The sequence below is a fragment of the Eptesicus fuscus genome, chromosome 12, assembly GCF_027574615.1.
Source record: "Eptesicus fuscus isolate TK198812 chromosome 12, DD_ASM_mEF_20220401, whole genome shotgun sequence".
NCBI classification, from domain to species: domain Eukaryota; kingdom Metazoa; phylum Chordata; class Mammalia; order Chiroptera; family Vespertilionidae; genus Eptesicus; species Eptesicus fuscus.
This window is the reverse complement of record NC_072484.1, coordinates 28,089,208-28,114,568: the sequence shown is the minus strand read 5'-3', so window position 1 is coordinate 28,114,568 and position 25,361 is coordinate 28,089,208. Positions and strand designations below refer to the sequence as shown.

The following is a 25,361-nucleotide window of genomic DNA, read 5'->3' as shown; positions in this document are numbered from 1 at the left end:
CTATGAATATGGCCACAAGGAAGTCCCTTCAGGATGAGATGAAGCAAAAGGATTCTCCCCCATCTCAGTATTTTGCTAAAAAAAATGTCAAGTATTTTCACCTTTTAGCTAAACTAACTACTAGTTTCTCTTTATTCTCCTCTTTATGGCACATTTCATATGTTCCAGATACTGTGTTCATAAATTTACATATATGTTTTCATTTAATCCCTGTAACAAGTCTGAGACCAATGCTATACTTAAGTCACTTTTTATAGATATAGAAAACTAATGGCCAGAGAGCTTAAGTAATTCCCTTCTGTTTTTGTCACATTTGCATTGAGACCTTACTCCAGACCATAAGCTCTTTCCTCCAGGATCCTGACTGAGGCTATTAAAAATACCTACAGCCTGGCCAGTGTGGCTCAGCGCAGTTGAGCATCTATCTACCCAGGAACCGAGAGGTTTGATTCTCGGTCAGGGCACATGCCCAGGTTGCGGGCTCAATCTCCAGTAGGGGGCATGCAGGAGGCAGCCGACTGATGATGTTTCACTCTCATAGATGTTTCTATCTTCCTATCTCTCTCTCTCTCTCTCTCTCCTCTCTCTCTCTCTCTCTCTCTCTCTCTCTCTCTCTAAAAATCAATAAAGGGGGGAAAATTTTAAAAACAAAACAAAACCCCTACATAATCACTCCCCATGTGGTCCCCACCCCTCCATGGCCCACATACTTGTTAGCCCTGGATGGAAGAAGCCTATTCAGGGAGTCAAGACGGTTCCCCAAAGCCCATTAGTTATATCTGTGCAACAGGCATAGCATTAGTTCCCTTTCAGATCCCCTCCCTGCCCTCCTGCATCCTTGTTCTCTGGTTCAAGGGCCATGGTGGAACTGCATGAGAGAAGTGGCACAAACACTGATTAATTGCCTCCTGTGTACATGATCTGGTGCTGATATGTATGATCTCATGCACTCTCAATCATCCTGCAGTTCCAGCATGAGTAAGTGCACAGGTCCTCACAGGTATGGAGGGTTGTAAACTGAGACTTACACTTAAGGCGCAAAGCCAACATGGAGCTGCTCTCCATAGATGGAGCCAAGTGAAATATCCCTCTTCCCTGGGGCTATGGGTAATGACAGGCTCAGCTCTGCCAAAGCAGGCAGTGCTATAGCTTTTCCCTCAAACTGCTACGTGTGATCCAGGGGTTCTCTCTGCAATTGTTAAGTTGTAGAGTAGGAAAGATTGACACTCACAAAAGAGAGAATATAAATGGCCAAGGAAATGGGGATAAAAGTGTTGTATCTCATTAAAATGCAAAATTAAAACGTTGGTAAGTCTTTCACTTACTAATTTCCTGCTTTTTAAATCTAATATCTAGCACTGGCAGGGGAGGGTCCTCTCTCACAGAGCTGCTGGGAGTATAAGCCACTGCAATAAGGTTACATACACTAAGTAATCATTTATGATCTCAATGAATTAGAAATAACCCAAGGCCCCTATGAAAGATGTGGACAAAAAGGGGTTCTACAAAAAGTAACCTCGAAGGATAATGGGATTGTAAATTCCTAACCAGGCAGGTCATGGTCGGTAGCCAAGTCCCAGGCATATAACTTCTTTAGCACAAGGTTTACTTTTGCCTTAAGCAAGCCCTGCCCATTGTTTCTGTGAATCTAGGTTAACACACCTTTGAAATGCCTCTTTTCAGAGCCTTCCAAAACTCACCCACCTTCACAATCTTGTTGGCTGTCCTATAATCTAATCCCCACCTTGCTCCCTCCCACCTTCATGTAATCCTGCTTAATTCCAAATGCAGGAAAGAAGCAGCAAACTGTCATTTCTTGGAAGCATTTGAGATCTTGGTCAATTTGACTCAAATAAATTACGATAAAAATTATCTGCAGATTTGGAACTTTATGTCAACAAAGTAGAAAAATTTAGAAAGAAAAAAAAAGTAGAAAAATTAGATTCAAGATTTGCTATTATGTCAAAGACAAGATGTTTTCAATGGCATTGATATGCCATAATATAACCTGATGTTAAAGGGCTTTATAAAGCAGAATTTAAAAAAACAAACCACCAAATATTTGTTTCATCTCTGGAAAGAAATACAACAAAATATAAGAATGTTGTTTTTCTGGCTGACAGGATTTTAAATGATTTGGATTTCCCCCTCATTACAGCCTTCTGTTTTCTAAATTTTCCACAATGAACGTATTTCTTTGTAAATAGTTATGCAAATAATAAAACGATGACAGTAAAGAAATATACGCAAACTATTAAAAAGATATAGTGAAAGAACACATAAGTTGTCTTCCTGTTTCCATTTCACTCTGACAATTCATGTGTACCCTGAAGCCTGGGAAGAAATATGGATGCTTTAAAACATGTAAAATTAAAGGAGGTGGAAGAAACCACCGGTAATTACCACCGTGCAACCTCCCATAGCCTATCTTCCTCCTAGACCACTTTATCAAATACCAACAGGAAATCTGCTCTTTTTTCCAACAGATTATGCTTCAATTAACTGAAACACCTTTCCTCTAATCATTAAAGGTCAGGAGCCTGCCTACCTAGCTTAACTGAACACAGGTTAGCAGTGAATGGAGAATCTGAAGGTAAAGGAAGTTATCATTAAGTTCCTTGAACACCCTTATAACCATACCTACTGAAGGTAAGGGGTTCATTCAGTAGGTATCTACACCTAGAGAGGAAGTCTTAGCTAATCTAGGAATGCAAAAGACACAGGCAGAAATGACAATCAGGATTGGAAAGGAATAAAGCTGGAAGGCATGAGGACCATATGGAGGCCGTCATAATGACACAGACAAGAAATGGCCCAGAGAAAGCAGTGGCAGCAGGGAAGGTACTGAGGGTGGGCCTTACAGGGCGGGGAAGGCAGGAAGCCTGGGCAACCACTTCTGTTGTGTTCCTGTCACGTCTGGTATAGTTTGGTCACAAGCACTGAATACAAGCAGAATGGACAAGATGTCCCTTGCAGGCCCTTTCCAGGAACAAGAGACTGTGACTCCAGCCTCGAACAAAGGTGAAGAGGTAATCAGCTGAAATGTGGATCACCGTTGTAAACTGGCTCTAGGAAATGATTGCAGCAGCTCTGTCCTTTTATGATCGCTCATACCAAGTTGTATGTGTCCCAATTATTAAATAGGCATTTTATATTACTAACATCTCGCATTTCATTTAAAACTATCAAAACTCTATTCAAATTAAAAACAAGCTGCAATAATCTTGGTTAGAGCATCTTCGGGAGACGCCAAGGTTGCAGGTTTGATCCAGTCAGGGCTCATATAAGAAACAACCAATGAAGACATAAATAAGTGGAACAACAAATCTCTTTCTCTCAAAGAAAAAAAAGTAAGCTGCTTGACCAGAATCAAATCCAAAACTCTTCAGTCAGAGGGCCAATGCCCTAACCATTGAGCGACTGGGCAGGCCTTGTCTGTGAAGCTCTTTATCTGACCTTCAATTCTAAATGGTAGCTTTGCTGGGTAATCTTGGTTGTAGGTCCTTGCTTTGCATCACTTTGAGTATTTCTTACCACTACCTTTTGGCCTGCAAAGTTTCTGTTAGAAATCAGCTGCCAGTCATATGGGCGCTCCCTTGTAGGTAACCTGCTTTTCTCTTGCTTTTAAGATTCTCTCTTTGTCTTTAACCCTTGGCATTTTAATTACTGTCTTGGCGTGGGCCTTGGTTGGGACTCTGCACCTCCTGGGAGGGAAGAGACCCTCCCTTCTCCTTACAGTACCCCCATGATGGGGATGTTGGTTCACTTGAAGTTGTCCCAGAGGCTCCTTACACTATCTTCGTGCTGTTGGATTCTTTTTCCTTTTTGCTATTCTAATTGGGTGTTTTTTTTTTGCTTCCTCATATTCCAAATTGCTGATTTGATCCTCAGTGTCCTCTACTCTACTACTTGCCGATTCCTTGTAAATTATTCTTCACTTTAGTTAGTGTATGCTTCATTTCTGACTGAACCTTTTTTATGTCATTGATGTTCTAAGTTCTGTGATGTTCTCATTAAATTCCTTGAGTTATCATTAAGTTCCTTGAACATCCTTATAACCATTGTTTTAGTTCTTTTTCTGGAGATTTCTTCTGTTCTTTCATTTGTGACATGTTTGTCTCCGCATTTTGGCTGCTTCCCTCTGTTTGTTTCTATGTATTAGGTAGAGCTGCTATGGCCCCTGGATTGGTAGAGTGGCCTGTGTAGTAGGTGTCCTGTAAGGCCCAGTGGCTCAGCCTCCCCAGTCACCTGAGCTGGTCACTCTAGATGTGCCTGTTTGTGTGCACTGTCCTCTTGTAGTTGAACCTTGATTGCTCTTGGCATCACTGGGAGGGATTTACCTCCAGGCCAATAGGCTGTGAGGACCAGCTTCGACTATAGCAAAAGAGCTGCTGTGCAGGAGACACCCTGATGGAGCAGGAGTTGCTTCAGTGGGGCTTTGGTGCTCACTGAGTCCACCCCTTGAGTGTGTCACTCATGGATGTGATAGGGCTGTAATCTGGCCTGGTCTGAAACTGACCACCAGTTGCCCTAGCTCTGGGGACTCCATGAGGTAAAAGTCAGCTACTGCCTGTGCCTTGCCTTGGGCTACCCAGCATAAGCTAGAATGATCTGCAGATGGCTGCTACTTGTGTTGGGCTTGGAGGCGCCCAGGACAGGCCAAGCTGTGAATCTTGGCAATCTGCTACTAGTACCAAGTCTGGGACCACTTATCAAGAGGTATGGGGCACACTGAGGCCAGCTGCTGCTTGTTTGAGAGATTTTAGGAAAGTCTGAAGCCTGAACTAGGATTGGCCTTTCATATGGAAAAGCCACTGCAAACAGATTGGGTGGAGCTGTAAACTGGGTAGGGCAGGGTCTCAGGGAATCACAAGGGCAGGGCGAACAGTGTGGGCTAGGTTAATGGAGACTCAGATATGGCGCCTGTTGGCTCTATGGTGGGGAGGTCTCAGCAAAGGAATAATGAATTCTTCCAGCATTTTTGACCTGTACTGATGACAGACAATTTAGTTCCTCCCTGTATGTACCTGGATCCTTTCAAGCTGCTGCCCCAGTGCTGGAGCTCAGAGAAAGTGAGTCTAAGTAAGTCCGCGTATGGGCCCTTTAAGAGGAACTGCCTAGGAATTTTAGCATCCCTTCATGTCACTCAGCCACAATCCCCACTGGTTTTTACAGCCTTAAGTTATGGGGACTTCTCTTCCCAGCACTGGAACCCTGAACTGAGGGGTCTGGTGGCGGGGGGGGGGGGGGGAGTTTGGACCCTTTGCTCCTCACAGGGGCCTCTGTAGCCAAGATATCCTTCCCAATTAAAACCACCACATCACCACATATAGGTGTCAAACCAGCCTGTTCTGTGCCTCCGCCCCTCCTACCAGTCTCATTGTGGCTTCTTCTTTAATTCTTAGTTGTAAGGCTTCCATTCAACCACCTGAATGATGGTTTTTCTGTAATTTAGTTGTAATTCTGCTGTGGTTATGTGAGGAGGTGAGTCCTGTGTTTACCTACTCCACCATCTTGACCTTTCAAGAGTGGTTTTCTTTTTTCTTTTTTAAAATATATTTTTATTGATTTTAGAGAGGAAGGGAGAGGGAGAGAGAGATGGAAACATCAATGATGAGAGAGAATCATGGATCAGCTGCCTCCTGCACGCCCCCAATTGGGGATCAAGCTCGCAACACTGGCATGTACCCTTGACAGGAATCAAACCCGGGTCCCCTCAGTCCGCAGGCCGATGCTCCATCCACTGAGCCAAAACAGCCAGGGCAAGTGGTTTTCTTTTTTAAACCAACACTTTAGGTAACTTTCTACACATCAAGTCATAATCCTACATCTGGAAAATACTAGCACTGAATATAACGATGTATATCATCGGTCTTTACTGAGTGTTATCACCTGTCCAGTAAAACTACCTCTATCTTGGATGCTGCTGCCATAATGCAAAGCATGGCCATTTGGGTTCAGTAAGTCATCCATTCAATCTCCCACATTACAATACAAGTCTGATGTTGGGTTACAGGCGATTTCAAAAGAACACAATTTTGGAGATAAATTTAAGCCTTCGACATCCTCCAGTGTTGAGTAAGCACTGGGCCAGCTTTACAACATTCACCACAACACATGCTTCCTTCCTGGAGTTAATCTCATCAGGTGAGCTCTAGGCAGAGAACAGGGCCAAAACCATGGGCAGCCAACAGGGCTCCTGAAGACTGGCTCACGTGAAAAGCATTTGGTTTTCAAGTGCCTTAGCCTTCACTGAAAACAGGAGTATTAAAGCTAATCCTATGTTGATTCAATACAGAAACTATGTTAGAGCGATCCAAGAAGGAAGGGCGGGGAATGCTGTTACCGGGAGGGTGAAGAAAGCAGGGTGCTTCGCTTCGTCTTCGTATTTGCCTTCCGCTGAACTCCCAGCCTCCATGGATTTGGATGTAGTGTTTTTACCAATACCCATCATTAAGAGGAAGTGGCTGGTTTGGCTGTTGGGCTGCACTGGCTGGAAGAGAAGGCTTGTTCAAGCAGCGATCCCAGGATCAGAGTTGGCTTTTCTGGCGGCTAGAGCACCTGATTCTCAGGCAGAGATGAACCCCACAAGCACCATCTCTTAGCACCTAGAAAAGAGAGAGCAGCCAAGTCACCACAAGCACAGAAACAACACAAGACACATGGTCATCGCATTTTTCTTCGGAAAAGTCAAAGTTATGCCCAAACATCCAAAAACATATTACTTTCTTACACTTTTCAAGTCCCCACTCCTCTGCATTTACAGTCATTCACTGATTCTAAATATCCCCTGGAGAGGAGACCCTATCTCATTAAAAATATCAGAATACTGGGGACTAAGAAATCGGTATTTTTTTGACGTGTATTATGGTCTATGTTTTACAGCCCAGTATTACCCAACAGAACCTTTTGCAATGATGGAAATGTTCTACATCTGCCTTGTCACTTTCCACAAGGCTACTGAGCACATGAGACGTGACTAGTGTAAGAGAAAAACTGAATCAATTGTATCTCATTTTAGTTTTGATTTAAATAGCCACTTCTGGCTAATGGCAACCATACTACACAGTGCAGTTATAGCCAATTTACTATGACTGGCTGGATATTAAAATTCTAAATTCCCTACAGGTGCCCAATTAAAGGCAGTGAAAGGCACTCAACGCATAAGAAAAAAAAAAAAGGGTGGGGGATAAAAACCAATCTAGGATCGAGTGACCACACAGAATTCCAGGTAAGTGGCAAGATGAACTTTAAATGGGCTAGAACACCACACAAAACATAGAACCAAACATTCAATATCTGTTAAATAACAACATAAACACAAAGAAGAAATCCAACCGCCTCCCCCACAATGGAGGGGAGGTAAAATAGCGAGAGATTAAGGGACAGGGGGGCGGAAGGAGGAGATCAACACTACTAGGCCCAAGATGGACCTGATACACTCTAAGGACCTCAGAGAAGCTGATATTTAACAAGGAAAAGTGCAATGCTGCAGGCTAAGAGGAAACCTAACCGAAAGTCAAAAGCAGGAAATTACTGAAAGAATCCTACGCAGCCAAGTTGTGGTGAAGAAGAAAATAAAAACCTCAATTTCAAACAACAGGAGTATAATTGGGACAATAAAAGATCCACCCAATGGCTTCAAACATAAAAGGCACAGAGGATCCCTCCCTTCGAGGGTTGGCACACGTAAAATAAAACATGCCTAGGTATGCCTAAGTTTTAATGGGGGAAAAGCAGCACACGCAGGCTTCTAGGGATGAGAAAGGACAGAGAGCACATTCACTGGCTCTCTGATTAGAATGATGTCAGGTCTTAGCACCAAGTAACTTCCCACTGAGAATGAATAAACCTGGCCAAGCTGTCCAGCAAATGCGGAGACGCACCTATAAGACGTTTAGAAATACAAGTAAGGAAGCCTCCTGTTCAAGGAATTCTGTTAAGGGCACTTTCCATTCAACAAATACTTTGGGTGAGCCAGGAAATTTTGAAATATAAACAAAAAAGAGAAAGAGTTATACAGAATTCAAGAGTCAAAACAGTTGCCAGAACATTAAGTTCTGCCCCAGTGCAATAGAGGAGCTGGGTACATACACATCTTTTTCTTTTTTTTCTGAAGTGGCTCTTTTGGTTTAAATGTTCATGCACATTCTGCATTCTTGTTCATATCATGTCTGTTTAAAGCAGTGGCTCTCAACCAGGGGTGATCTCTCCCTCCAGGGACATTTGGCAACAGCGAGACATTTGTCTGGTCATCACACCTGGGGGAGAATGATTTGTATCTAACAAGCGGTGGCCATAGGTGTTGCTAAACATCCTAGAGTGCACGGGAAAGAGCCCACAATAAAGAGTTATCTGGCCCAAAACATCAACAGTGCCAAGACAGAAGCCCTGGTTTAAAGGTATTTCCCTCCTGCCCTGGCTGGTTTGGCCCAGTGGATAGAGCCTGGGCCTGCGGACTGAAGGGTCCCGGGCTCCATTCTGGCCAAGGGCACATGCCCGGGTTGCGTGTTCGATCCCCAGTGGGGGACAGGCAGGGGGCGGCCGATCAGTGATTCTCTCTCATCATTGATGTTTCTGTCTCTCTCTCTCTCCCTCTCCCTTCCTCTCTAAAATCAATAAAGATATATTAAAAAAAAAAAAAAAGATATTTCCCTCCTGGCCATTCCTGTAATGGCTGCTTCCTGGAACCTCCTAGCCTAAGCATTCAGAACTCCAAGAAGGGAGCATTTTAAGTCAGACAGAATTATACACAGATCATTTATTTGAAACCTTCAGTGCTCAAGATCTAGCCACCCTCAAGGTCCCAACATCATGGCCTCAGTTTCTATACAACTGTTCTTAGTCCTCGTTTCACTGCGTTTGGTGCTGCCTGTTGTTGAAGCAGAAGCCGGAGATGCCGGCGCTCATTAGGTCTGGTTGTCAGCCTCACGGGCATTTGTGCCTGTTTGGGGCACATGCACAAAAGGGAAATGGACAGTGTGACACTGAAGGGCCTCCTGAATTACACCCTGCCCTGAAAGCATTTGTGCTTATTGAGGTTAAAAACTGAGCTTTGGTGTCTGAAAGTTCCCAAGAAACAGTAAATAGGGTAATTTTACATTCATGGTTGTTTTCCCAAAAATGGGAATAAACTGGTAAGTGTTAAATGAAAAAAATGGTGGTGGTTGTTTTTTTTCACAACAGATAATGCACTGAATATGCAGAATATAATTTATATCTGCTAGTTAGAAAGAGGGTCAAAGAAGTAAGCTGGCTGAAATTTGCATAAGTAATATTTCATAGCATCAAAATTCGAAAAGCACATGAAATTGGAAGAAGGAAGCTCTTGCCCAGAATCCTAGGAGGTCACCAGTGTTCAGTGGTAGTCACTTGCCTTCTACATCGGTGAGGAATCTTTCCTCCATATTTTTATTAGATTTTTGTTTTGTTATCCCCAAAGTTAATACTATACTTAGATATGAAATACAGCCCATCAAAACTTGAAACTTTAATTTATTTGGGGGAGGGAGGGAAGGTTTTAAAAAGTATGTTCAATGTACCTAATATTGAAATAGAGAAAAGATTTAATGTAAGAGAGATTTTTGTGGATGACCTGCTGCTCTCCCATAATGCTGGGATTATAAGAATAAATGCTCATATGAGTTAAAAATAATAATAAGATAAAAAATAAAAAAATACTTTGTGTTGACCCTGAAATGGAGAAGAGGTTTAATGTCTTAAAAAGCCTTACTAGCTGAGTAATACACCCACGGAGAGAAATACTATATTAAATATAAACCCATTATGTTGTATATATGTATTTTTAAAAAGGTATTTCCCTCTTCCCAAAAATGGCATCCCAAACGTGCCATGTGGGTCCTTAGCACAAGATCACGTCCCCCAAGGGAGACATGTGCCAGTTTGAGAAGCAGGGACATGCCTATCACCAAATAGAGCAAAGCTCATAATGGAATAAGTCTATGGGACTTGCTGGGGTTTAGTGGCTTTTTAAATAACTTTCCTTTTTCAAGAACAGGGACAAGTGGATTATTATATTTTTTCCTCATCTTTTCTGCTATTTGTAGGGGATATGAAGACCCACTTTATTATGCACTTTCCAATGCATAAAAGTGGGGACTTTCTATATTCAAAGGGGAAGTTACAAACATCACTTAGAAAACCCTAAAGGCTCTACTGGTAGCCCTGACAGAGATTGTGTGTTTTTACTTAGAATTAATCTTTTTCCTACATTTTTAATTAAAGTGTTCTGCAACAATTCCAAAAAATAAATAAATAAACAATCTACATCTTGATCTAGCCACTGCCACCCATAACCTCCCCAGATCAGGCCGGGGGCGGGAAGGAGGGGGTAAAAGGGGTGGAGATATAGCATGACAATGAACATTCCTAAGAAGATCTGCCTGAAGTAGTTCCAGGGACCTTTACCTTGACAGCCAGCAGCTTGTTTTCCAAAAGATATGACAGGCAAAGATGATGGTGAAATACTGCTAGATTTTCACAAGACCATATGCCATACAGTCATATTCAGAGACGCCCACAAGCTCTCTGCTCCACAATCCCGCCCCATCGTCTTTAGCCTGCCAGAAGAGCTTTCCAATCCATGAGGACCCATGTTAACTTCAGGGGAAATTAACTTTTTTTATAAAACTGATTTGAGAGAGGAAGGGAAAGAGAGAGAAACATCAACCCATTGTTCCACTCATTTATGCATTCACTGGTTGTTTCTTATAGGTGCCCTGATTGGGGATCGAACCCACAACCTTGGTGTATCAGAACGAAACTCTAACCAACTGAGCTACCTGGCCAGGGCAAAAGGATGAACTTCTTAATGTAGAAGACATCTACTCTCCCAGGTTAATTGGGTCTGCATGTTTGTTTCAGACGTGGACATTCACCCTCCGCACTGTCCCCAGCATCAGGCACACAGGGGACAAGTTCCATCCTGACAAGACCCCTTTCCACCAAGTAGTCTGTACATTTTTCCCTACCAGACGTTTAACTGACTCCCACAAGCTGTACTGGGAGGACCCATCCCCTCCTTTTGCCTGTCTGTTACACAGCAACATCCTTTAGAGCAGTGGTTCTCAACCTTTTTATTGCCGCGACCCTTTAATACGGTTCCTCATGTTGTGGTGACCCCCAACCATAAAATTACTTTCGTTGCTACTTCATAACTGTAATTTTTCTAGTTATGAATCGTAATGTAAATATCTGTGTTTTCCGATGGTCTTAGGCTCTACAGCAGCGGTTTTCAACCTGTGGATCGCGACCCACAGGTTGAGAACCGCTAGCAGAGTCGCCTAAGACCATCGCAAAACACAGATATTTACATTACGATTCATAACAGTAGCAAAATTATAGTTATGAAGTAGCAACGAAAGTAATTTTATGGTTGGGGGTCACCACAACATGAGGAACCGTATTAAAGGGTCGCGGCAATAAAAAGGTTGAGAACCACTGCTTTAGAGTGTCCTGAAAACTCAAATTGAGCACAAGACGGGGGGGGGGACCCAATAAAGTGTAGGGCAGGATGTTCTGAGAAGGGCTTGGGGCAGAGGACTGCAAAGCCTGGGCAAGATGGGCATCCTAGTCAGGCAGACGGAGGGAAGAAGAGGAGAAGACAGTGAAAGCTGAACAAAGACACGTACCCTTGGAAGTCCTAACGTGACAGCATTCCACAGCCAAGTACTCGGGAGTGACGAAGTGAAGACGGCCTCGAGGGCAGAAACAGACCACTGACAGAGATCAGAGTGTTCCAACCTCGCAGACTCAACTTTGGTGTGGGGAAACGCCAAGGCTCAGAGGCAAGCACAGCAGAAGATAAGGAAGGGGGAGAGTGGAATTTAGGGTATGTGTTAAAATTTTTGTGAAAACAAAAGGCAAAATCCCCCAGGGAATCTGACACAGGGGGCAAACCACTCACAGTCCCCCATCACCCCTCTTCTTACGCCTTAGGAAAGAAAAATCAACAAGGCCACTTGCTATCTTGGCCCTAATCCCAAGGCAAAGGGAAAAGGAGGGGCTGAAGGGTGAAAGGTCAGGTTCACAAACAATGAAAATGATGAGGACACCCAATAAGAGTAGTAACAGTTTTGCAGCTAAGTACCTATGTGTGCCAGGCACATCTCTCCCTTCTCATTATGCAAATGGAATTACTTTTCCCATAGTATTACTTGATTTGCACACTAACTCTACAAAAGTAGGAACAGAGCTTCGGGAAAGTTAAGTAACTTGCCAAAGGATGCACAGCTATAAGCAGTGGAAGATCCAACTATGGTCAATAGTCCTGTCCTAACCATGTTTATACAAACAATACATAAAATTATGCTCAATTGACAGCCAACCTTCTAGAGGAAAACAGCCCAGGCCAGCTGGCCTGCAAGCACCTCCTCTGCCTGACCTGCTGTGCAGTCCCTGCCCTCCTCGTGATGTGAGGGAGCTCTGAGGGGCAGGGATGGCTAAAGCCCGCCCTCCTCAGACCAAGAGTCCCCAACCTGTGCAGTCTGGTCACTCCACAGCCCAAGCCATCCTCTCGTCAGCAGTACAACAGCCTCTTGTCATTTTCTTGTTCCATCTCTACCACTGGCCCATACTGTGGCCAGCACAACCATGCTATGGAAACTGCCATGCTCTTTGATGAGGTCACAATTGACACGCAAATTCCTTAGGAAGGCTACAAGTTCACTGTGTGAAGCTTGGCCCCCACTCTGCTGTCATTTCTGTCTTTCGGGTGCTGAAGGTATTGGGTCCTCTTCTAGCCTTTGGGTTCTTGCACACACAGTTCCTCCCAAACAAGCACCCTTTCCCTGGGGGAAGCCCCCATCAGTGCTTCCTGTGGTCACACCTCTCTGCGTGTCTGGGAACCATGAAGGTGGTTCTAACACAGTGAGACGGCGTCTGTCAGACAGGTGCAGAACAAGAGGCAGTATTCACAGCCGACAGCCCCAACTCTCAATGCTGAATTTGGCACCTATATAAAAGGCTCCCCCAAATTTGTAGACTGAATAAATGATCCTTTAAAAAAGGGCCCTGGCCAGTTGGCTCAGTTGGTTAGAGCTGTCCCGATATGCCAAGATTGTGGGTTCAATTCCCAGTCAGGGAACATACCAGAACCAACCAATGAATGCATAAATAAATGGAACAAATTGATCTCTCTCTCTCTCTCTCTCTCTCTCTCTCTCTCTCAAATCAATGAAAAAATTTTTTTAAAATACCTGTTATCTGAGATACAATAGTTACATTTAATGTCAGGGAGAAGGCAGGGTGTAGACATTGCTGCTCTCATTCAACTAACAGATGAGGGAAGTGTTTGAAAGGAAAAGACCAAATTATAGCCATATCAAGAGATAAGAAAATATGGAAGAATCTATACATAAATAGCCAGGTAGAAAACAGATAAGCAAACCTCCTTTGATGATGACTGAAACACACCCCAGATGCCAGCAATAAACATCTAGATCAGAAGATGGCAAACTACTGCCTGGACTGGTTTTGTATGGCCCCCGGCAAAGAATAGTTTTCACATTTTTAAAGGGTTATAAACAACAACAAGGAAGAACAAGTGACAGAGGCCACCTGGCACACAAAACCTAAGGTATTTACAGAAAAGGTAAGAGGATGAAGGAATTCTGTTTAAAATGACAATAATAGCTTTAAATACTTAATACATTTAACCAAAAATGTACATAAACTATAAAGAGCCACGAAAGAGGTTAATAAAACTATAAACTATTACTAAGATCTATAAAAAAGGTTTCAATAACCAGATATCCTGTTGTGATTCTGGTGGCTCCATTGGTATGTATATCCATGCGTCTACTATATGTAAACTATACTTCAATAAAATCAATTTTTTAAAATATATTTTATTGATTTTTTACAGAGAGGAAGGGAGAGGGATAAAGAGCTAGAAACATCGATGAGAGAGAATCATCGACCAGCTGCCTCCTGCACACCCCCCACTGGGGATGTGCCCGCAACCAATGTACATGCCCTTGACCGGAATCGAACCTGGGACCCTGGAGTCCGCAGGCCGACGCTCTATCCACTGAGCCAAACCGGTTTCGGCAATAAAATCAATTTTTTAAGAAAATAAAAATTTTTTAAGTGTCTTCTCCCACACAGTCTGATTCCAGGGGCCTGGGTTGGAACCCAGGAACCATCATTGTTAACAAATGCACAATGTTCTGATGCTAATGGTCCTCAGATCCCCAACCCCTTTGGTGGCCTGGTGTGGAATACAGCTGTTTTCTCTGCTTCCATAAACCTATCCGGACAGGTGAGAGTATGACTAAGAAGACTTTGGGATAAAGAAACTCAAAACCTCTATTGGCCAAGTGGTAGTTTGGTCTTTACCAAGACAAACAAGAGCTTTCAGAGGTGGCCAGGTTCAATGATAAAGCACATTTTAAAAGCCAATTCATGGTTCTCTGCTTAAATCCCATCATTAGGGGATTATAGCTGAGCTGTGGCTGCTCCATTAAATTCTGTTCAATGCTGTCATTTGACCGAACCCTTTTAACCCAAGCCAAAAAAAGATTATTGGAACAAATAACCTCTATTTGTATATGATCAACCCCCTTTAAATGTACTTACTTAAATGGCTGTCTAATACATAGGGTCCTGTCTTAGGGAGTTGACACTTCTGAGGACTGATCCTAGCTGTCATTATTCTACTTAAGCGCAATGAGTGAAGGCATGGTTATTGTTTGATCTTGTGATAATGGTTAGGCAAACAGGGTGTAACTGAAAAACACCAGTCATCCTACAGCCTTTTCCAAAACATTCTAAGAACTCTTGCTCTTGTTTTTCAAACTGCAAGTCACTACCCACTTGTGGGCCATGAAATCAACTTAGTGGATCTCAAACAGAATTGTTTAAAGTATTAAATTTAACAGGAAAAAAAACTTCAGAGCACATCTCACAAGGGTAACCCAGTTTCAAGGTAAAATGCTTTGTATTACGGCTCAGTCAAATACGGCAGAAAAGTCATCAAAGTAACTAAAGTTCTGCCCGGTAACATAAAAGGCATATTCCAAGAACCTAATTTAAATCAGGTTATTTGCTGAGCTTCAACTAATATTCCCATGAAAATAATTTGCCAAAGTGGTAAAAAGGTGATTGACACTAATATTATACTATCACCACTCTAAAATGATAGAGTGCCCAGAATGAAGGCCTCAGAGTGGCTTTCCTTAGACTCTATCGAGCTCCAAGCCCAGCCAGAGTAACTCAGTGGTTGAGCGTCAACCTATGAAACAGGTGGTCACAGTTCAATTCCCAGACAGGGCACATGCCCGGGTTGCAGGCTCAATCCCCAGCATGGGGCAAGCAGGAGGCAGCCAATCAATGATTCTCTCTCATCATTGATGGTGCTCTCTCTCTTTTCCTCCCTGAAATCAATAAAAAAATATTTTTAAAAAATCTATCGAGCTCCAAAATAAACCATCCACTTCAATGACTGTAATAAAGAAAACCTTCATGTTGGCCAATATCACCCCAATAAAATAAAGAAAACCTCCGTGTACCCCTGAAACCTATACAATTTTATTAACCAATGTCACCCCAATAGTAAGTAAATAAATAAATAAATGGAGGAGGGAGGGACAGAGAGAGGGAGGGACAGGGAGAAAAAATTAAGAAAACCTCCTGTTATACCCCATGAACTGTGCCAGTCTTCTGTCACTGTTTTGGTTTGTGAACTTACTCTCTTAAGAGGAAGAAAATTAAAAAATAAGCCAGATAGTTTTGGCTAAGTAGCTCAGTTGGTTAGAGCATTGACCAGATATGCCAAGGTTACAGGTTAGATTCCTGGTCCGGGCACACATAAGAATCAACCAAGGAATGCATAAGTAAATGAAACAAGTCAGTGTTTCTCTCTCTGAAAAAAATACAATAAATAAGCTAGATAAAACCTGAACTTCTGAGGGGGAACCCAGGATTAGAGGCCAGGTTCCATCTCGGGAACCACTCACTGAGAACCCAGGAGGAACCGTCCTTTCAAGGCCACACACCCCCAGGGCCCACCTGACTTGGAAGCATGATGGGCCTATTTAAAGAGGAATTAAGGGCTGAGCTGCTCCTGAAATTAAGAAATCGTGCCCTCCCATCATCAGCACCTAGTAGTCCCTAGTCCAAAGCATTCAACAGCTGGATGAATTATTCACTAAGAATCCTCCGCAAGAGTAGAGTCCCCTTGTGTATAATTCATCTTTATATTCCCAGCTCTTAGCACAGAATAGGTTCTTAGTAACTGTTAATGATACACACTTACCCCAAATAGATGACACTAAATGAATACTACATAGAAAACATAAATGCAAATGATACAATAAGAATCTGTGATAAGCCCTAGCCAGTTTGGCTCAGTGGATAGAGCGTCGACCTGAGGACTGACTGGTCCCAGGTTTGATTTCGGTCAAGGGCACATGCCCAGGTTGCAGGCTCCATCCCCAGTGTGGGGCATGCAGGGAGCAGCCGATCAATTATTCTTTCATCATGGATGTTTCTTTCTCTCTCCCTCTCCCTTCGTCTCTGAAATCAATAAAAATATATATTTTTTAAAAAGAATCTGTGATAAGACTCACTTGCCCCATAGTAACAACCCTGCTCTAAGGTGGAAGAAAAGGGCCCCTGGGCGAATAGTGCTGGATTACTTAAAAGTCACTTAAAAATGGAGGAGGACCTCAACTGTAGGCAAGAGAGGACACAAAGTTGTTGGATAGATGTGGCAAATATTCCTGGATCATATACAGAGTGAAGTGGGTAAGGAGCATGATTCCTAATTGAAAGCAAAAAATGTTGATGCATCAAGTAAAATGCACAAGTGATAAAAAACAAAACAGATGTTAAAGAATATGCCCTGCCTTCAGAAGACCCCTTCAGTCTCTTCTACAGACTTGGTCCTAAAAGCCCTTAGTACAGAATAAGCTCTAGTCCCAAAATAAACTCTAAGTCCTAAAAAAGCACTTAAATCCAGCCCAATATAGCTGTTTGCTGATGTTGGTTTACACAGGCTGAGTCATGAAAAGCAATGGCCAATCTATATAGATGAGAAGGTACTGTATCATCGACTATCCGGTTAGGAAAAAGATGGTCATGTGTATAGTAAAAGGTCAAAGCTGCAGACATCTTGTTGGTGTGGGGGCTTTAAAATACAAAGTCACCAGCAATCTTTGTTTTTCTGACCTAATGTTGTAGGCAGAGATCATCCAGTAGAAATCTCTTCCCGAAACTTTATTTACACAAAATTATGACAAGACCTTAAGACTCATCATCCTCACCATGCCTCTCTTGTCCCAGGTGCCATCCACTTGGTCCACGCTGACCTGCATTTCCCAGGTCTTAGCTCAAAAAGCCTCCTCCTCCAAGAAGCATTCCTGGGTTAGCTGCCCTTCTTACGTGTTTCCAAGGCACATAGCTTCTTTGTCCAGCTCCCCAACCAGGAAGGAATAGGGGCAGGAACACAGTTTCCATCACAGGAAAGGCATTCAAATATTTAGAGAAAACCTGAACATTTTTCCATGGGCCAGTTAGTAATATAGTAGAAACAAAACCTAATCCCTGCCCTCCAGGTTTATTCAAGGAAATCGTGTGGCTGAGACAAGAGAAGGGAGAGGGGGAAGTAGTGAAGCAAAAGGTATACCTAGTGGACCAGAATTAAAATATAAATGTATATTTGAAAGAAGTTAAACAGAATCAAGATGGGTTTTACTACATTTATTCCTACTGTGTGTGATTTAATGTATCATCTCTTGTGCAAATGATTTTTTTTTTCATTTAAACACTACTTTTAATGTATTAATCAGTCAATACAGGGGCCACCAAAAAGTTAATTTTATACAAAATTTTAATGGCAACATAAAAAGTGCAGAACTGACTGCCTATCATATCCATTGGATGAGGTGGGTAGTAAGCATGATTCCTAATTGAAAGCAAATATTTTGTGGCGCAAACATGATTTCATGTAATCCTCATCAAAAGTCTGAGAAGGGTGGTTACTGATTCTAGAGTTTAGGAAACAGGCACAGAAAGGCTGACTCACCCTTGGACAAAAGCCAAGGACAAGTGGCAAAAGCAGCAATTATTTTGGGAGTGCGAAAGCTACTCCTGTTCCCTTAGAGACTAGCAGAACAAGGCCCTGAAGATGAGCAACCAGAGGTCATTTCTGAAGGTCATTCTGGAGGAAGCCAGGGAACGCCCCCGTTACTGTCCAGGAATGGAAAGAAAGCAGCTTTTCCTCTTCCACATCTCCAAATGCCATTTGATGCCCCTTCTCACCCACATTCCAGTACAAGGACAGCTTTGGGTGCCAAGGTAACTCCAGGGGGTGGCTCTACCCTGCTAGCCCTGTACCCACTCTCCCAGCTCCATCCTTCCTTTCCAGCACAGCTGATGGCTCCTCCGATACCTCCAACTACTGCTGTCACTGCTGCCCGTGTGCTAGGAAAAGCAAGCGATATAATAAAGAGGTAATATGCAAATTGACCATCACTCCAACACACAAGATGGCCACCCCCATGTTGTCAAAGATGGCTGCCCCCTGTGGACACAAGATGGCCACCACAAGATGGCCAGCAGGGGAGAGCAGTTGTGGGCGATAAGGCCAGTAGGGGAGGACAGTTAGGGGTGACCAAGCCAGCAGGGGAGGGCAGTTAGGGGCAATCAGGCCAGCAGGGGAGGGCAGTTGGGAGGAATATGGCCTGCAGGGGAGGAGAGTTGGGGGGGACCAGGCCTGCAGGGGAGGAGAGTTGCAGGGGACCAGGCCTGCAGAGGAGGACAGTTGGACGGGAACCAGGCCTGCAGGGGAGGGCAGTTGGGGGCAAGATCAGGCTGGCAGGGGAGGGCAGTTGTGGGGGACCAGGGCTGCAGGGGAGGGCAGTTGGGGGGAACCAAGCCTATAGGACAGGGCAGTTGGGGGTGACCAGGCCTGCAGGGGAGGGCAGTTGGAGGCAATCGGGCCGGCAGTGGAGGGCAGTTAGGGGCGACCAGGCTGGCAAGGGAGGGCAGTTAGGGGTGACCAGTTAGGGGTGACCAGGCTGGCAGGGGAGGGCAGTTAGGGACAATTGGGCCAGCAGAGGAGGGCAGTTGGGAGGGACATGGCCTGCAGGGGAGGGCTGTTGGGGAGAACCAGGCTTGCAGGGGAGGAGAGTTGGGGGGCACCAGGCCTGCAGAGGAGGACAGTTGGACGGAACCCAGGCCTGCAGGGGAGGGCAGTTGGCGGGACCAGGCCTGCAGGGGAGGGCAGTTGGGGGCGAGATCAGGCCGGCAGGGGAGGGCAGTTGGAGGGAACCAGGCCTGCAGGGGAGGGCAGTTGGGGGCGACCAGGCTGGCAAGGGAGGGTAGTTAGGGGTGACCGGGCCAGCAGGGGAAGGCAGTTAAGGGTGACTGGGCCAGCAGGGGAGGGCAGTTGGGGGTGACCAGACCTGCAGGGAAGGACAGTTAGGGGTGACCAGGCCTGCAGGGGGGGGGCAGTTAGGGGTGACCAGGCCAGCAGGGGAGGGCAGTTGGTAGCAACCAGGCCTGCAGGGGAGGACAGTCACGGGCAACCAGGCCAGCAGGGGAGGGCAGTTAGGGGTGACCAGGCTGGCAGGGGAGGGCAGTTAGGGGCAATTGGGCCAGCAGGGGAGCACTTAGGTGTTGATCCGGCTGGCAGGGGAGTGGTTAGGGGGGTGATCGAGCTGGCAGGCAGAAGCGGTTAGGGGCAATCAGGAAGGCAGACAGGTGAGCAGTTGGGAGCCAGCAGTCCTGGATTGTGAGTGGGATCCCAGATTGGAGAGGGTGCAGGCTGGGCTGAGGGACACCCCCTACCGCCATGCACAAATTTTGTGCACCGGGCCTCTAGTGTCAAATAACTGTTCATTCCATGCCTCAAGTTCAATGTACTTATCAGCCCTCTCCCTGAATTACTCTTCAGACCATACATACCATTCCTCTTTGTTTTCATCCTTTCCTCTGTCCCAAGTGCCAAATCCAAATTTCCTTCCGTCACCTGCAGAGAGATGTCTAGCTCTACCTTTCCCTTATTTCCTAACTACCCATTACACCTGCTCAGTTTTGCTGGACTTTGGCACATTTACTTAATTCTTCAACCGCCTACTGTCTTCCTATTGTCTGGAAGAAATTCTATTTGCAAATCTCCTCTGCAATGTCCTTTTTCTCCCCACCCCAACCCCACTGTCCCCTACCCAGTCTACTAAGAGTTCCATCTCCTTCTTGCAGACTCTCCCAAGAGAAGGGAAAGGGCATGCTGAAATTTCACCTGCCCTGCTGGATGACCTGATGGTTGAAGAGTGGGTTTGGCTAAACTGCACTGCAATTACCTGGGGCTGGGACACTGTAATTATTCTCCAGATTAACACAAGATACACCGTGATCAAAATTATCTTTTCCCTAACCTTCAATCAACATCCCACGCCTGTGAATATGTTATGCTCATTTTTTTCTGCAAAGAAGCATGTTCCTCTAAATTAATAAAAAAACATATCCATTCAATTCAGAGACTGCGATCACTTAAGGAGTCCTGTGCCACAGATAACTGTGTGTGTGTCTGCACCTGATATTTTTATAACCCCAAAACCTTAAAAAGATTAAAAATAGATGTCTGCTAGAGAGACTCCAGGCTCTTCATCGAGTTTGTTTAATCTACGATCCTTTGGCTTGTGTGCTTTTCCTCCAACCCTTAAAAACAAACACAAAAGATCACACCGAGCCTTGAAAGTCCCAGGACTGGACCTTACTCAGAGAATAAGGTCAATGAGCGCCTGAAAAACACTGAATCTGACTTTTTAAATTGTTGTAATAGGTGTTTATCACCCCTCTTTCTCCCATATTTAATGAAAGGCACTGACTTCTAAAAGTTGCCTAGATGTTAATAGTTATTTATTCATATTTAAATAATGCCCGACAGTACTGAGAAAGACTTTGGAGATTTTCTACTAACCCAGCTGGGCAAACTTGAGCCACAGGCTTCTTACCCACCTCACTCACACACACACACACACACACAACCATATATTTGCAGAAAACCAGACACATGGACACAGAGAGGAGCACACACTCACAGATGCACACACAGGCACAGACATATACGGACACAAAGGCACTAATTCCCCAAAGCAAAGCTTATGTACCCAGAAATGGTCTTACCTGCAGAGGGAACTCACAGCCTATCCATGAGAATATTCTTTAATCTGTGCTGGTGTCTGCAAGGCTGGGATCACTCTAATGCTCAGCATGAGACACTTCAGGTGCCGAAGGACTTTCCGCTTTTATAACCCACAGTCTTGTCAAAATTGTATAACCACACCACTAGTCAGAAATGCTATCTATTTCTGTTACACAACAGCCACCACCTGGTTACAAACGGTTGCTGCAAGCCTTAGCATAGCCTGCTTACCGTGTCTGCGTCTCTAGACGGCTATTGTGGAAACCAAGCAGCTGCTGGGATTACATTTCTCAAACCCACACAAATAAGGGAAATTAAAACTTATCTTTCCAAATCCCTCCATTCAAATGAACAAGTCCGCCCACACTGCTTTCAGCTTCAGCAAAAAGGGGAATTAATTTTACTCCCTAGTAATTTTTCATTTCCCCATTTGGGGGTCCAAAGACAAGTGTTTTCAAAGATTAAAAATAGATCTCAAGGTATGATCTCTTCCTTAAATGATAGGCAAAGCCAACAAATCGCTGTACTACTGGGCACTAACTAGTGGAGCCCAGTTAGATGAGGCATCTGGTGTGCAGGTGCCAGTGACAGAGGCCCCAATGAATAGTGCAAGTGCCCAGGAAGACACAAAATAGGGCAAACGCAGACTGACAATCTAGTATCGGTAAGAGGGAAGAAGCCACATCTGCAGTCAGACTTTATTCTTTCTAGTCCTGAGGCCAGGCCAGAACCTGCCAGAAACCTGGGATTGGACACCTCCCCCGGCTTGTGATGTGCTATGAGGACAAATCCCTGCCTCCATCTCCCCAACCCCAGTCTACACTGCTCCAATCCAGACAGGGACCACAAGGCTCACATAAGAAACTGCCAGGGAGAAGGGGCACTGCCAGCCACCAAGCACGTCTTGGAAGATGGGTCTCTGGGATAAAGAGAGAAGAGGTGCCAGGACAACTCCTGGAGGAGAGGAGCTCTAAGTGTTACTTACCTGTGAATAAACGTAAGGAAATCAGCAGTGAGCATAAGAGGAAGATGCCACCTGACTGGAGGAGAAGCCACAGTAGAAACTGGGGAGAAGGCGGAGAGCCACATACTTTAACTGTGTGTCAAACTCGCAGCCTGCGGGCCGTATGCCTCATTCATTTAGCCCATGTTAGCCTTTGAGTTTGACATGCTTGGTGTAGGGGTAGGAGACTCAACACAAGTGCCACAGGTCACACAGGACACACCCAACCCTTCGGGTCAACAACATGCCCAGGTCGACCCTTGCTCCTCAGTGAGCAAAAAGAAAAACAACCCAGCACGCAGCCTACAAAAAAGTACTCCGGGTTTCTGTATCCTGAACACAAGGACTGGACTCAAGATGTTCTGTGAAGTCACTAACCTCAGAAACATCCTACTGCAGAAAGTAAAAGAAAAGTTCAATGTGAACGAAGTAGAAAAGAATGAAAAACAAACAAAAGAGTTGCTATTAAAGGGGGAAAAAGATAGGAAAGATCAGATGACTAAAGAAATGGACTGAACCAAAGGGGTGAGGAAGAATTAGAAGGAAACTAAAAGCACAAAATTAACTGAGAAGAAATAAAGAGAAGTGAAATTGTGGAAAACTGAAAGGTGGAAGATAAGCTGGAGAAACTCTGGTGTTGCCTGAATTATTGCCTGAAAGGCAACACCAGTTCAGAGATGAGAACCAAGAGGGAAAAAAGCAAAGAGCACAGCCAAGCCATGAGGAGTCAGTGTTTCTTAAGTGGACTTAGCAGATTAGTGGTAGGCTGTGGTGGAAATGGGGGACGAGAATAGGGAGTGACTGTTAATAGATTGGGGATTTCTTTGTGGGATGAAGAAAGTGCTTTAAAATTTGATTGTGGTGATGTCTGCACAAATCTGATTTACTAGAAGTCACTGAACTGTACGCTTTAAATGGAATAACTTTATGGTATGTGAATTATATCTCAATAAAACTTTGTTATAAAGAACAAATCGGCCCTAACTGGTTTGGCTCAATGGATAGAGCGTCGGCCTGAGGACTGAAGGGTCCTGGGTTCGATTCTGGCCAAGGGCACATGCCTGGGTTGCAGGCTCGATCCCCAGTAGGGGGTGTGCAGGAGGCAGCGAATCAAAGGAGGCAGCCCATCAATGATTCTGTCTTATCACTGATGTTTTTATATCTCTCTCCCTCTCCCTTCCTCTCTCTGAAATCAATACACACACACACACACACACACACACACACACACACATACATATACATATATAAAATGGAACAGACTTAAATTAAATACAAAAGTATAGGTTTTAAAAAAACTATTCTTAAGAAAAATCTGAGTATAGAGATTACAGGGGCACATCAATATCACAAAATCAGAGAGAAGAAACCTATACTTGACAAAATAATTTAACTACAGGATAAAAAAGTCATAGAAATATTCAGGGAAAAGGAGATAATGTTTGGTTTACTTAAATAGCAACAATAATTAAGATGAGCCCCAGGATTTTTCAAGGCAGGATTAAATGCCAGAAGTCAATAGAAAATGCAGATCTATAGAGAACTGAGGAAAAGGTTTTCCCAAAGAATTTTATACCCAGACAAGCTGGCCTTCATATGGAAAAGCCAAAAATGCAATCTCAGATATGCCTGGGCTGAGAAAGAAAAGGGGGAAAAAAAAAAAAAAAACAACAGAAAAAGCTTGAGACTTTATTCCAACCACACAAGAGGCAAAATTCAAAGAGGCCACTAATATACAAGGCTGCTAATAATGAATGCCAACCAAAACCATCAACATCTGGACAAAATTAAATAAGAAACATAAACCCAGTCATAAAACTAAATGCATGTGTCAAATTACTCTGTAAGCATATGCTATCCAATATAAAATATATAATTAATAACAATAAAGCAGATCAAACAAGAGTACATCAATAAAGACTGAAGAGGGACTGATGCTAAACTAAAGCCTTATTGGCAAAATAATATCATATCTTAGCTCTGACAACTAGAGAAACAAGTTTTTAAAAAATGTTTTTTACCTAAATTAAGGGAGATGAATTTTTTTTTAACTATTTAAAAATGTTCTTTAAAGAAAACCCCTATTAGAATTTGAAACAGACTACAGAATAAAACAAAGTGAAATAAAGATAAAACAATATTAATGCTGCTTTACTGTTATTTTTTGAGTGTCTGACAGAGTGAATTCCTGCCAGAAAGTATAAGATGGAAAAAAGATGATCATTTTATATTACTAAAGTATAAAATTCACAATGAAAATATTATGTCAGTTTTTATGTTCTGAACATTATTTCATTGAAATAAGGCCCATAATGGTTAGCAATATAGAAGAAATGACCACACTTCATAAACATAACTATATCCAAGGAGATGAGGAGCAAGAGGGGTATGAGCACATCGTTAATTTTATTGTATATACATTAGAGAACGTGGCCAATATATAATGAATAAGATAAGGCTAATATAATAGGTATTAAACTTTGCACCCCATAGAAAACAGAACTCTTATTTTCAATGACTAAAGAGCATTTGTGAAAACTGATCATCATGCCAAATGAAAATTTCAGCCCTGAAAAAAAAAATACTTCTTATTGCCTGACCATGATGCCAAAGAGAGAAAAAAATAATTATCAACCAAGAAAGCCTAACCACTTCACAATTTTCACCCTTTCTCCCAAATAACTGTTGGGTCAAAGATTAAATTGAAACTGTAAAAATACCCTTACAATTAAACAAGAAAAAATAAGCAGCAAAATGCCCTAAAGAAAGTAAAAAGAAATTAAAGAGAGAAATGTGCCCTAGCTGGTTTGGCTCAGTGGATAGAGCATCAGCCTGCAGACTGAAGGGTCCCGGGTTCAATTCCAGTCAAGGGCATATGCCCAGATTGCAGACTCAATCCCCATTAGGGGGCGTACAGGAGGAAGCCGATCAATACCGTACTTTCCGGCATATAAGACGACTGGGCGTATAAGGTTTTCCTGGGTTAAAAAGTCATTTTATATGCCAGAAAATACAGTATACTGGACTATATTGATGGGATTAGATATAATGGATTAGATATATTGGACTACTGTATTTTCCGGCGTATAAAACGACTTTTTAACCCAGGAAAATCTTATACGCCCAGTCGTCTTATACGCCGGAAAATACGGTAATTCTCTCATCATTGATGTTTCTATCTCTCTCACC

At 43.5% G+C, this 25,361-nt stretch overlaps 1 protein-coding gene across 3 annotated transcripts in view; it reads right to left on the bottom strand.

Annotated features, from left to right (window-relative positions):
* Positions 1 to 25,361, bottom strand: part of SLC23A2 (solute carrier family 23 member 2) — a 135,218-nt gene that overhangs the window by 74,520 nt on the left and 35,337 nt on the right. Inside the window, exons 1-2 of one of the 3 annotated variants that reach the window (XM_054723709.1) lie at positions 12,498 to 12,578; positions 6,347 to 6,608 (exon numbers count right to left, since the gene is read on the bottom strand). In XM_054723709.1, coding sequence (XP_054579684.1) covers positions 6,347 to 6,454 — 108 coding nt within the window. In that variant the 5' untranslated portion in view covers positions 6,455 to 6,608; positions 12,498 to 12,578. Of the gene's footprint in view, positions 1 to 6,346; positions 6,609 to 11,651; positions 11,772 to 12,497; positions 12,579 to 25,361 lie in introns of those variants that run through there. The other 2 variants (XM_054723710.1, XM_054723708.1) reach the window with 2 other exon arrangements.